At 49.2% G+C, this 12,790-nt stretch overlaps 1 protein-coding gene across 6 annotated transcripts in view; it reads left to right on the plus strand.

Annotated features, from left to right (window-relative positions):
- The window catches only part of LOC126187647 (protein phosphatase 1B), a 253,308-nt gene that overhangs the window by 72,135 nt on the left and 168,383 nt on the right, over positions 1–12,790 (plus strand). For all 6 annotated transcript variants that reach the window (XM_049928851.1, XM_049928852.1, XM_049928849.1 and 3 more), the window contains one exon: positions 6,907–7,326. In XM_049928851.1, coding sequence (XP_049784808.1) covers positions 6,907–7,326 — 420 coding nt within the window. The remainder of the gene's footprint in view (positions 1–6,906; positions 7,327–12,790) is intronic.

Here is a 12,790-nt window from a genome sequence, read left to right on the forward strand (position 1 = left end):
ATTTTAACAATGACCAATTTAATATTGTCATGAAATATATTGCTTTATCTACGATAATGAGAGCAGCTGAAGAAATGAATTAAAATTTGTGCCGTGGCTGGGACTTGAATGTTCGAGTCCCAGACATGGCACAAATTTTAATTCAGTTCTTCAGCTTCCACCATTATAGTAGATAAAGATGGGACTTAAATGTCTCGAGAGAAAATTTAATTATATTGATTTATGTTTCTATCACTTCTGCCTGTGTAAAAACACCCAAGACCAATACAAGTCTTATGAAAAAATTCACAGTTATGAATTCAGATGTACCATTCTGTCTTGTTGGAGCAATTGCATTATCCTGCTGATCTATCCCATTATTTTGAAAGTTTGTAGGGTGAGGGATGATGGTACAAACTATTCCTCATGGCTGACACTAAATGACTTGTGTTAGGTTGGCCATTTTAATTCATCTAGACCATTAAGGGAACCATATCTAGCTTTTGCACTACCTTAGAGGCCACTTGGGTCTGTGGGCATGTGTGACCTGTGTGAATACCTAATAACCTTAATGTAGTTAACTGTGGCACTCGTGAACAAACCACATTTATGCTGATCCAGTTATGGAAAAGCAGATTCCAAAATGAGATTAATTGGAAAAGTCTTAAGAGAGTGGATTACCCATAAATATGTTTGCTTATAATTTGTGGGAGGAGTGTAAATGAATATTTGCTTTATGTAAGGTTTACTTTTAAACTGTAATTGCAAATGTTCACAGATAAGTCAAAAAGACTATCTTGTCCCATGATGTATGAATTATTCCCATGGCAGGAAAACTGGATAAATTTGAGCTTATATAAAGGTTTGCATACAGTTCTTTTTTTCTGTGTACAACCCTCAAATGAAATGAAAAAGAAGTACAATATGTAGAGTCTTGTACTGCAGAAAGCAAGGGAGAAGATGCATCTTTGTTGTGTGTAGTGTAGGAAAGATGGCGAATGACAATGGGGAGGGAGACAGGATGCTGGACATAGAGATGAGTGGAAGCTGTGACTGTGGAGGACGGCATATTCCTGACCGGCTGCCAGGGAACACATCCAGGCCTGAGGGCGTGTCCTGGAGCGATGGTGACAATGAGTCGTCGAGCAGGGCCAGCGGGGGCATCGTCCGTCTACTCCTCCTGGGGTGCTCTGTGGCACCAACGGGCAACTGTGAAGGCAGTACAGTCCCAAGAGGCCGTGAATCTGGGGGAAGAAAATCAGCAGACTCACATGTCAAATGACACACATGAATTTCGTTCTAATGGTGCTGCTGCAAACCATCAGGACCTACAATCACGTACATAAAAGAGCCAAAGCGTTCCTAGATCACACCTCTTTCCCAGCACCCACAGTTGCCATAAACCCTGTAAAGACCAAGATTGCGCAGCAAATCGATACTTGTGGACTATTGGTGACGGATGCTGAGGTGAGTTGGATATAGCAAGTGTAACAGCGTTTGATGGCGATGGCCATGCAGAAGTTCCACAGGTGATGGTCCGTCTCTTGGGTGAGAGCTATAGGATGCAAGAAAGAGTGGCAACACCTGTTCTTTTATGTGGGTGGTGCAAAGCTTCACCACCTGTTGTTTAAAAGTGCATACGAAGCATTCTTCTCTGTTGGGCTGGGGATGAAACCGAGCACTAAGATGACAAATGCCATTTCGTTCACAAAACTGTTCTAAATCACGTGAAATTAACTGTGATCTGTTGTCCGACCCAAGTGCTTCTGGCAAACCTTCTATGCAAAATATGGAGGACAATGCTTGAATGGTGCTATACGATGTGGTGGTAGAAGCAAATGGGAGCTTGTTAAGAGCCTACCACTATGAGCCAACGAGTATTCCAAAATGGTCCTGCAAAGTCAATGTGCACCCATTGCCATGGGAATTGAGTCTTAGGCCAAGCTGCAAATGTCTGTGGCAGAGCGGATTGGTTTTCCACTCATGTGGGACACTGCTAGGTCATCTGTTTCATCTGTGCCCTACCAAGTACAGTGCTGTTGCGCCAACTGTTTAGTGCAAACAATTCCCCAGTGTCCTAGGTGGAACAATCGCAACACATACTTTTGCAATACTTTGGGAATAAGCACATGTGATTGTCCACTGCAATTTTGAACTAGAATGATACCCTGTTGAACTGAAAGGTTATGCAGATGTACAAAATATCGGCGCACAACTGAGTTCTGGGTACTGTTCAATAAATGAGTCCGAGACATGCAAATGTAATACAACAGATTCTTGAGATCTGGATTTGCTTCTCTATCCTGTGCAATTTTTCTGTAGTGTAAGGGAAAAAGATTCCAGCAATTCAGAGTCTTGTGCATAGATTTGGCAACAAGATATGGCAGATGCATCAAAATCATAGTCTGGGCCAATTGGAAGGTGAAATAGGGGCCATGCCTTGCTGTAGTCTGTACACAATTGCATACTGACACTGTGAAAGCAACAAACCCCAACATTGCAATTTTTGAGCAGTGCGTGTAGGAACCAGCTTTGACAGATGAAACAAGGACTGCAAAGGCTTGTGATCTGTCACTAAAAAGAACTTGTGACCATAAAAATAGTAATGGAATTTTGTCACACTGCACACAATAGCAAGAGCTTCTTTTTCAATTTGAGAATAACTGCACTGAGTTTGAGTTAACAACTTTGAGACACAAGCAGTAGGTCTGTCTTGTGCGCCAAGTCTGTGTGAAAGCACAGCGCAAATTCCATAGGAAGAAGGGTCGACTTGCAAAACTACTGGCTTGGCAGGGTTAAAATGCACTAAACATCTGTCACTAAGTAAAGCATTTTTGAGTTCCTGAAATGCGTCTTGACAGTCTTGGTAGTCCACGTGAAAGGTACATTTTTGCAACGCAGGCAATGCGATGGAGCTGCGATCTGAGTGGCATTCGATATGAACCGAATGTAGTACGTCATCTTGCCTAGTACTGACTGCAGTTCTGACACATTGTGAGGAACAGGCAGGTCACAGATTGCAACCAAATTAGACTGAAGGGGGTGCACACTCTGTTTATCACATGACCTAAGTACTGTAGTTCAGTTTGAAGAAAGTCACACTTTTCGAGATGACTCTTGAGTCCTGCTTTTCGAAAAAGAGTACGCAAATTGGTAATCTGTTGCTCTGGTGTACAACCTGATACAACAATTCCGTCGAGTTAGTTTGAGTAAAATGGAACTTTTGCAGTCAGCTGTTCCGAGTAATGTTGAAAAATGCCGGGTGTGGAAGCACTTACGAAGGACAAATGCAAATACTTGAACAGTCCTAAGTGTGTATTTACAGCAAACACTTAATATGATTCTTCATCCAGTGGAATTTGCACGTAGACATCATGCAAATCCATCGTAGATAAGTAATGTCCTGCACCCAGCTTGTCCGTGAGTTCCTCAGGGCAAGGTAACAGATAAGTGTCAACTACTGTCTGTGGGTTGACTGTAGACTTGAAGTCAACATAAATGCGAATGCGGCCAAAAGGCTTAAGCAACAAAACTTGTGGACGTGCCCATTGACTAGCTTGAATGGGAGCAGTTACACAATTATCGTGCAATTCTTTCAATTCAGTGGCTACTTTGTCTCTTAAAGCAATTGGAACAAGCTGAGCCCAGAAAAACTTAGGCTGTGCATTGTCTTTCAATGTAACATGCCCTGCAAAGTTATTAGCTTTTCCCATTCCTTCTGAAAATAGTCCGGGAAATTCTTTAACTGTCTTTTGTTGCACAAGCAGATACTGAAAGTATGTTGTCTTGGATGCTAAGTCCAAACAAATCAAAGGAGTCTAAACCGAATATGTTCTCACTGTCTCTTGATTTTAGCACAGTAAAATTCACTGTCCTAATGTGAGATTTGTAAGTGGTACGAAAACTGCACTGTCAAAGTGCTGGAATATCCTGTCCGTTATAAGAAGTGAGGTGCTTCCCAGATTTAGAAAGGCATGGTGAGTGTAACTGTTTGTACATGGCACGATTAAGCAAAGTTATTGATGCACCTTATCTAATTGAAAGTTCACGTGCTGGCCAGGAACTCATAATTAGACAAGTAGTTTGTTAGAACGTCATTACACAGCACTAGGGTGAGGAGGCGGCACAACCTGAATCTTACTTTTGTCAGAAACCGTCATAGGTTTTGAAAACACACCATCACTGCATGTGCATGAGCCTGTTTTTCCCGGGAATGGGCAAAATTTCTTGTTTTTGTACTGTTGCAAATGAACTGCTTGGGCGGCCCTTTTTTTCCACACGTGTAACACGTTGTGTTACGTGATGGGCAATTATATCTTTTATGGTGAGCAAAACATCTAGGGCAAGATGTCTCTAAATTCACAGGTCTGTTTATATGTCTACGTGGCAGTGTATGCGGTTGTTGTTGGTTTGTTGTTGTGGCTGCTTTTGGCGGTCATGAGCATTGGGTGACTCGACCTGACAGATCGGGACCTGGTCAAACTTAATGGCCGCTGTGGCACCCAAATCATATTGCTCAAGATTTGCAGTACAAGGGGAATTGATGGACCAGAGTACTTTAAGATCTGTTCCTGTATCCTACTGTCTGGGACATTGAATGTTATTGCATCTCTTATAATTAACTCATTGTAAAAGTTGCCACAACTGCTCTTATATTTACACTTCCTAGTCATGTCCATTAATTCTGTACACCACTGACGGTACATCTGTTCCAATTGTTTCTGCAAATGAAAAAAACTGATGTCTGGCTGCAGCTACTTGAACTTGCTGGTCATAGTATTGGGTTAATGCAATGATTACTTGGACATAGATGAGTGTGTCGGGAGATGTGGTTGGGAATAGTTTTTGTATTAACCTGAACACTGAGGACCCTGCAATCGAAAGGAAGTATTATAACTTTACAGTATCTTGAACACGATGAACTTGACATTGTGCTTGGAACTGAGTCAGGTATTCGATCCATTCCTCTTCATGTGTCCTTAAATTGCCAGAACATTGGTATACTGGTCAGTGGCACTTGTTGGCCTGGTTGGTCAGTCGGTTGTGATTGTGTAGCCAGTAGTTGTTGTACCGTCATCAGCAAGGTAGCTACAGTATTTGTTGATTCTGAACCTGAAAAGCTTGTGTTGGATCCATCACACAGCAGCTGTGGTGCAGAGGCAGGGGTTGAAGGGGGCAGAGAATTCATGGTTTACACAAATATGTTATAGCAAAAAGCAAGCAAAGCCTCTGAAATGAGAAATTTGATTAATTCTGTGGCTCCCCTCCTGGAATACATGTAAGATCACAGGAACAAATTAGCAAATAGAAACACTCGAAAACGATCACCCTGGCAAGCTAAATCACAAGAGAAGCAAGCAAAATCTTCGGCCAAGTTGATTATCTGCGATCACCAATGAATTATCCTCATTGCCAATGTAGAGTCTTGTACCACAGGAAGCAGGGGAGAGGATGTTGTTATGAGTGGCCAGTATCCTCTTTCTACAACACAAATGCACAAGGGGATTGATACGGTTCTTTATTTATGTGAAACTGCTACTTAGCTTGAATAGAGTCCATGTTCCTGGTACAAGCTCATCAGTAATAGTCCTCTTACAGACAATATCAGTAATCTTGCTATTATAAACTTTAGTCTCACTGCTAGCCCTGCTACGGTCACTAATCTGGTCACCATCTGCGGCAACTTGCGATGTGAACTGAGCTTGCTCTGCAAATGCGCTGGCAGGTGGCAGACTCAATGTGTGAGTCAGTGCAGCCCTCAGGTCAGCGGCTGTGCCTTAAATACAGGGTGTTGTGAGGGCATTGGCGGCATGTTACTTGTCGGTGCGTCTTTGGCCTCTCTTGTGATAGGCATGCTTGATCCAGCACGTACTATCGATCTTCACGCTACATCTTTGCCAACTGGTGTGCTGGTGACAGCTTATGCCAGCAGACAATATGATACTGGTTCACTGTGTGTCCCCTGTGACATACCAAAGCAGCATGCAGAATAAATATGCAGACGCCAGTACAGATATGGTGTTTACTGGTGTCTCACAGATTAGTTATCTGCTTCAGAAATGTTGATGACAGACTACGTCATGTGAGATGACCTAAATACAGAGACCTTGTTGCCATTTGCTAAGTAAGCTGCTAAAGGCATTATTTCTTCTTGTTTATATCCATAATCATATCTCCTCTGTGGGCCGTGTAACTTGATTTATTGCAAAAAGTTTTAAGCAATTCTGTGTCTTGCAGCAAGCATTGTTCAGTTTTGGTCAAGTAGTGTCTAGTCTCTTCTTCACTGACTAGGTTATTCACATTGACAAGGGTGCAGTCCTGTCTTTCTTTCACTAGTTCCTCTTCCAGCAAGGTTTTCAATGATAAAGGAGGCTGACCTGAATGATGAAGTTACAAGGTTGAAATTACCTCTCAAAGATTTAAATCTGGTTAAAGTATGGGGACAGTCTCGCAGAGCACTGGCAACATCCACTCACAGCACAGAACTTGTCCAATGTTAACCTTCAGGAAAAAGTTTACTGTTGAACTGCAACGGTAGTTTCTTCTTCCACTTTTGGTCAACTGTAGCGAAACTGATTGGAAGTGCTTTAGCTCTTGGCTACAGTACATCTATGTATATGATTAAAGATTAAAACTTGCACAGAAGTAGATTGTGACTTACCCACACAAAACTTCACACTGTAAACCTTTCCTACTAAAGAAAAGTTCTAAAACTCTGCCTCTCTTTTTTTCCTCGGTTTTTGTGTTTTTAGTAAATTAACTTTGAAGCATATATACAATTCCAGAATAGCAAAAGGTTTTTATCTTTTGTTTTACATTGGACTTGCATCATTATAATGCCACACCGATTTGAAAACAACAGTGTATCAAACTATTTTAAGTTCCATTGTTTCATCTGAAAGTATAAATCAGTTATTTAATCCTCAGGTGTACGTAGCGAACTGCGGTGATTCGAGGGCTGTACTGTGCCGGAGTGGTCGCCCGACATTCTCTACCAGAGACCACAAACCAGTTCTGCCCGCAGAAAAAGAACGTATTTTGCGTGCAGGCGGAAGCGTAATGATCCAACGTGTCAATGGCTCACTGGCTGTTTCACGTGCTTTGGGTGACTACGAGTACAAAAATGTGGAGGGCAGAGGCCCTTGTGAGCAGTTAGTCTCTCCAGAACCAGAAGTATCAGCTGTGGTTAGAAATGAAGAAAAGGATGAGTTCTTGGTCTTGGCTTGTGATGGTGTTTGGGATGTAATGTCTAATGAAGATCTCTGTGCCTTTGTGCGCTCTCGTCTTGCTCTCACAGATGACCTCGAGAGTGTGGCCAACCAAGTGGTTGACACTTGCCTGTACAAGGTAGGTGAATTGCTAAAATATTTGTATCTAGTACAAGGATAACATTGAGATAAAATGTGGTTTGAATTCTAATATTGTCAAGTAAAATATGAATTACTGTAGCTAGTCAAATTTATTCTTCAGTTGAATAGGCATTTTAGAGTATTATACTTCCACACCAAGTGGATTTATTTTCGTAATAAAGGCATAGATGATTTGTATCAAAGACTTATTGTATGCACCCTTTGGCATTGGCAATAGAAAAACACTGTTCCTGGACAAGGTCCAAATTTATGTGGATTCTTTGACTGCACAAGTGAACAGTAATTTAAATGGAAGTATCTTCAAATGTTCACAGGTACCTTTCCCAGTCAGATTTACATTTTGTTCACTATGTACTGATGGAGTTTTCAGTGGTTTGTGGATACCAGCGGAAGAACACTAAGCATCATATTTAGACTACCATTGGGAAGGGAGAGGGGGAGGCATCTTCCTCACAGTGTACTGGCAGTACATGTGAACTAACTGCTTTGGCATGAGGTGGCGTTCCATGGTAGATTCATTTGTCACTTAGTAATGGCTACCAAAGATAGATATTGTATCTATACATCACCAGTGTTGACAGTTGTTGCCACAAAGCGCTCATGGCCTGAAATCATCAGACTTAATCGATCCGCTGCTGCTACGGTTGCAGGTTCGAATCCTGCCTCGGGCAAGGATGTGTGTGATGTCCTTAGGTTAGTTAGGTTTAAGTAGTTCTAAGTCCAGGGGACTGATGACCTCAGATGTTAAGTCCCATAGTGCTCAGAGCCATTTTTACAACCGATCCAGAAGTAGCGAGCCCTCAATCACGACATCATGAACAAACAGTACTTCATAAACTGAACCAAGCAGACACAGTATATTAGTAACTAATAAGTCCCCAACACACGCAGAATAATAATACAGACACCAGTGACACTCTAATTCATATTATGAGGAGGGGTAGGAGAGAGATGATGATAACAATGACAGAGCTCTGAATTACACAATCTGAAACCATCAGGAATCATACACATAATAACCCACAGCCCTTTCCCTGTAAACATGATCATTTGCCCAGACCTGCCGCCCTATTCCCCTGCACTCTGACCCTCCGCCCTGTACCCCTGCACCCTGACCCTCTGCCCTGTACCCCTGCACCCTGACCCTCTGCCCTGTACCCCTGCACCCTGACCCTCTGCCCTGTACCCCTGCACCCTGACCCTCTGCCCTGTACCCCTGCACCCTGACCCTCTGCCCTGTACCCCTGCACCCTGACCCTCCGCCCTGCACCCTGACCCTCCGCCCTGCACCCTGACCCTCCGCCCTGCACCCTGACCCTCCGCCCTGCACCCTGACCCTCCGCCCTGCACCCTGACCCTCCGCCCTGCACCCTGACCCTCCGCCCTGCACCCTGACCCTCCGCCCTGCACCCTGACCCTCCGCCCTGCACCCTGACCCTCTGCCCTGCACCCTGACCCTCCGCCCTGCACCCTGACCCTCCGCCCTGCACCCTGACCCTCCGCCCTGCACCCTGACCCTCCGCCCTGCACCCTGGCCCTCCGCCCTGCACCCTGGCCCTCCGCCCTGCACCCTGGCCCTCCGCCCTGCACCCTGGCCCTCCGCCCTGCACCCTGGCCCTCCGCCCTGCACCCTGGCCCTCCGCCCTGCACCCTGGCCCTCCGCCCTGCACCCTGGCCCTCCGCCCTGCACCCTGGCCCTCCGCCCTGCACCCTGGCCCTCCGCCCTGCACCCTGGCCCTCCGCCCTGCACCCTGGCCCTCCGCCCTGCACCCTGGCCCTCCGCCCTGCACCCTGGCCCTCCGCCCTGCACCCTGGCCCTCCGCCCTGCACCCTGGCCCTCCGCCCTGCACCCTGGCCCTCCGCCCTGCACCCTGGCCCTCCGCCCTGCACCCTGGCCCTCCGCCCTGCACCCTGGCCCTCCGCCCTGCACCCTGGCCCTCCGCCCTGCACCCTGGCCCTCCGCCCTGCACCCTGGCCCTCCGCCCTGCACCCTGGCCCTCCGCCCTGCACCCTGGCCCTCCGCCCTGCACCCTGGCCCTCCGCCCTGCACCCTGGCCCTCCGCCCTGCACCCTGGCCCTCCGCCCTGCACCCTGGCCCTCCGCCCTGCACCCTGGCCCTCCGCCCTGCACCCTGGCCCTCCGCCCTGCACCCTGGCCCTCCGCCCTGCACCCTGGCCCTCCGCCCTGCACCCTGGCCCTCCGCCCTGCACCCTGGCCCTCCGCCCTGCACCCTGGCCCTCCGGCCTGCACCCTGGCCCTCCGCCCTGTACCCCTGCACCCTGACCCTCCGCCTGACTCTCGCCATCCACCACTGCATCCTGACCCTGACCCTCTACCCTTCTACCCCCATGCTCTCCCTCCTATTCCACATCCTCTCCCCTTCAGTTACCCTCTCCCCCTCCATCTGCCATTAGCCGCTCCCCACCCAGTTCCAGCTTCTGTCTGCCCACGCCTCCTCCACTGGCTTCTGCTGCCCACAAACCATCTGCCAGCTTCTGCCCCCCCACGCCCCCTTCGCCGGCTTCTGCCCCCCCATGCCCCCTCCGCCGGCTTCTGCCACCAACGCACCCTCCGCCGGCTTCTGCCCCCCCGCCGGCTTCTGCCCCCCCGCCGGCTTATGCCCCCCTGCCGGCTTATGCCCCCCTGCCGGCTTATGCCCCCCCGCCGGCTTATGCCCCCCTGCCGGCTTATGCCCCCCTGCCGGCTTATGCCCCCCTGCCGGCTTATGCCCCCCTGCCGGCTTATGCCCCCCTGCCGGCTTATGCCCCCCTGCCGGCTTATGCCCCCCTGCCGGCTTATGCCCCCCTGCCGGCTTATGCCCCCCTGCCGGCTTATGCCCCCCTGCCGGCTTATGCCCCCCTGCCGGCTTATGCCCCCCTGCCGGCTTATGCCCCCCTGCCGGCTTATGCCCCCCTGCCGGCTTATGCCCCCCTGCCGGCTTATGCCCCCCTGCCGGCTTATGCCCCCCTGCCGGCTTATGCCCCCCTGCCGGCTTATGCCCCCCTGCCGGCTTATGCCCCCCTGCCGGCTTATGCCCCCCTGCCGGCTTATGCCCCCCTGCCGGCTTATGCCCCCCTGCCGGCTTATGCCCCCCTGCCGGCTTATGCCCCCCTGCCGGCTTATGCCCCCCTGCCGGCTTATGCCCCCCTGCCGGCTTATGCCCCCCTGCCGGCTTATGCCCCCCCTGCCGGCTTATGCCCCCCTGCCGGCTTATGCCCCCCTGCCGGCTTATGCCCCCCTGCCGGCTTATGCCCCCCTGCCGGCTTATGCCCCCCTGCCGGCTTATGCCCCCCTGCCGGCTTATGCCCCCCTGCCGGCTTATGCCCCCCTGCCGGCTTATGCCCCCCTGCCGGCTTATGCCCCCCTGCCGGCTTATGCCCCCCTGCCGGCTTCTGCCCCCCCCGCCGGCTTCTGTCCCCCCCCACGCACCCTCCGCTGGCTTCTGCCCCTCCCACGCCCCCATGCCCCCTCTGCCGCTTCTACCCCCCTCCACGCCCCCTCCTCCGGCTTCTGTCCCCCCACGCCCCCTCCGCCGGCTTCTGCCCCCCCACGCCCGCTCCGCCGGCTTCTGCCCCCCCCACGCCCCCTCCGCCGGCTTCTGCCCCCCCACGCCCGCTCCGCCGGCTTCTGCCCCCCCACGCCCGCTCCGCCGGCTTCTGCCCCCCCACGCCCGCTCCGCCGGCTTCTGCCCCCCCACGCCCGCTCCGCCGGCTTCTGCCCCCCCCCACGCCCGCTCCGCCGGCTTCTGCTCCCCCACGCCCCCTCCGCCGGCTTCTGCCAACCCACGCCCCCTCTGCCGGCTTCTGCCCCCCACGCCCCCTCCGCCGGCTTCTGCCCCCCACGCCCCCTCCGCCGGCTTCTGCCCCCCACGCCCCCTCCGCCGGCTTCTGCCCCCCACGCCCCCTCCGCCGGCTTCTGCCCCCCCACGCCCCCTCCGCCGGCTTCTGCCCCCCCACGCCCCCTCCGCCGGCCTCTGCCCCCCCCCCCACGCACCCTCCGCCGGCCTCTGCCCCCCCCACGTTCCCTCCGCCGGCCACTGCCGCCCCTCCCCCCCGCCACGTTCCCTCCGCCAGCTTCCCCCCCCCCCCCCCTCCCTCAAGCCCCCTCCGCCGGCGTCTGACGTCCCTTCAGTATCACCCTCCCCCTCTGCACTTTCACGCCTAATATAAATCTAGTAATATTTTAAAATAATGTTACATAATTTTTGCCTTTGTTGACAGCATTGTCATTTTATACGTTTTTCGCCATTATTAACTTGTAATACCCTATTTTTGTATAGTTCATTTTACCCAACATCTATTTGACAGAAAATATGGTTGGAAAAAGAATCTGTGATCACGAGATGGGAATTACATTTATATTACAGTTGACTTTATGCAGTAATAAAGCGTTTACAAATGTTTGTTTTCTGCCGTCATTCATGCTGTTCTTGCCTACAGAGAGTCAAATATATACCTATTGTCTATCCTTTTTTCATTGAAATGCATCCAAGTCTTTACAATTTCTAGTGGAAAAAAGTAATAAATGTGTGTCTGATTACAGTAACTGTAATATCAACTGATATTTGTGATGTTTATGGTTAAGCTAACTTAAAATAAAACTAATGCGTTGCTTTAAAACAATCAAAACTTGAATGGTTGTGTAATATTTTGTGTGACTAGAGTAAATTATAGCAGTACATTAGTGATACAGAGTTTTTCATTCCGCAGCGGAATATATTAGTGCAATACTTGCTGCAAGACTGAAACTCTGTGCCATATAGAATCTCGAACCTTCTTGTTTGACTGATGAAGATGGTCCACGGTTCAGATAATAGACTTGCATTTGGGATTATCAGGATTCAGTTTTCTGTTTCCCATCGAGTCTTAAGTTTCCTGCACTTTCTTTGAGCTGTGATGGCAAAGGTCAGAATGGTTCCTGAATCAAAGTAATAGCCAATTTCCTGCCCCATCTTTGTGCTAACTGTGATGTTCATTCCTTCCTTACTTCTGAACGCTTTATGTTCGTAAGCAATGTCTTTACCGAACTGTGTAGACATATGGTGACCTTCCCTTACAGATTTAATTTTGCCAATGTCCTCTTCTGGTTAAATACTGCAGATGATCTGCTAAACATCTTGCTGGACTAACACTGTTTGAAGAAAGGGTATCTGATAGAATGACTTAGCCACAGCTTAGGGCTTTTTTTCCAGCAGAAAGTATCTTTCTTTAACTCTGCAGTGAAGTGGTTCTGTCATGTGAATCAAACATCATACCTAGGCAATACAGTTAACAACATTGTCTGTAAAAGCCAAGGATCCAGAATCGAATCTTGCAGGCAAAGGTAATCTGTTATGAGATTTCAACAATTTACTGTAGTCACCATATGTAAAGAGTTGGGTAAATCATAATCTAGTGAAGTATGGTGGGAGTTACCAGTTTAGTAGAATTAAAAGTGTACAT

Source organism: Schistocerca cancellata, chromosome 5, assembly GCF_023864275.1.
Source record: "Schistocerca cancellata isolate TAMUIC-IGC-003103 chromosome 5, iqSchCanc2.1, whole genome shotgun sequence".
Classification (NCBI taxonomy): domain Eukaryota; kingdom Metazoa; phylum Arthropoda; class Insecta; order Orthoptera; family Acrididae; genus Schistocerca; species Schistocerca cancellata.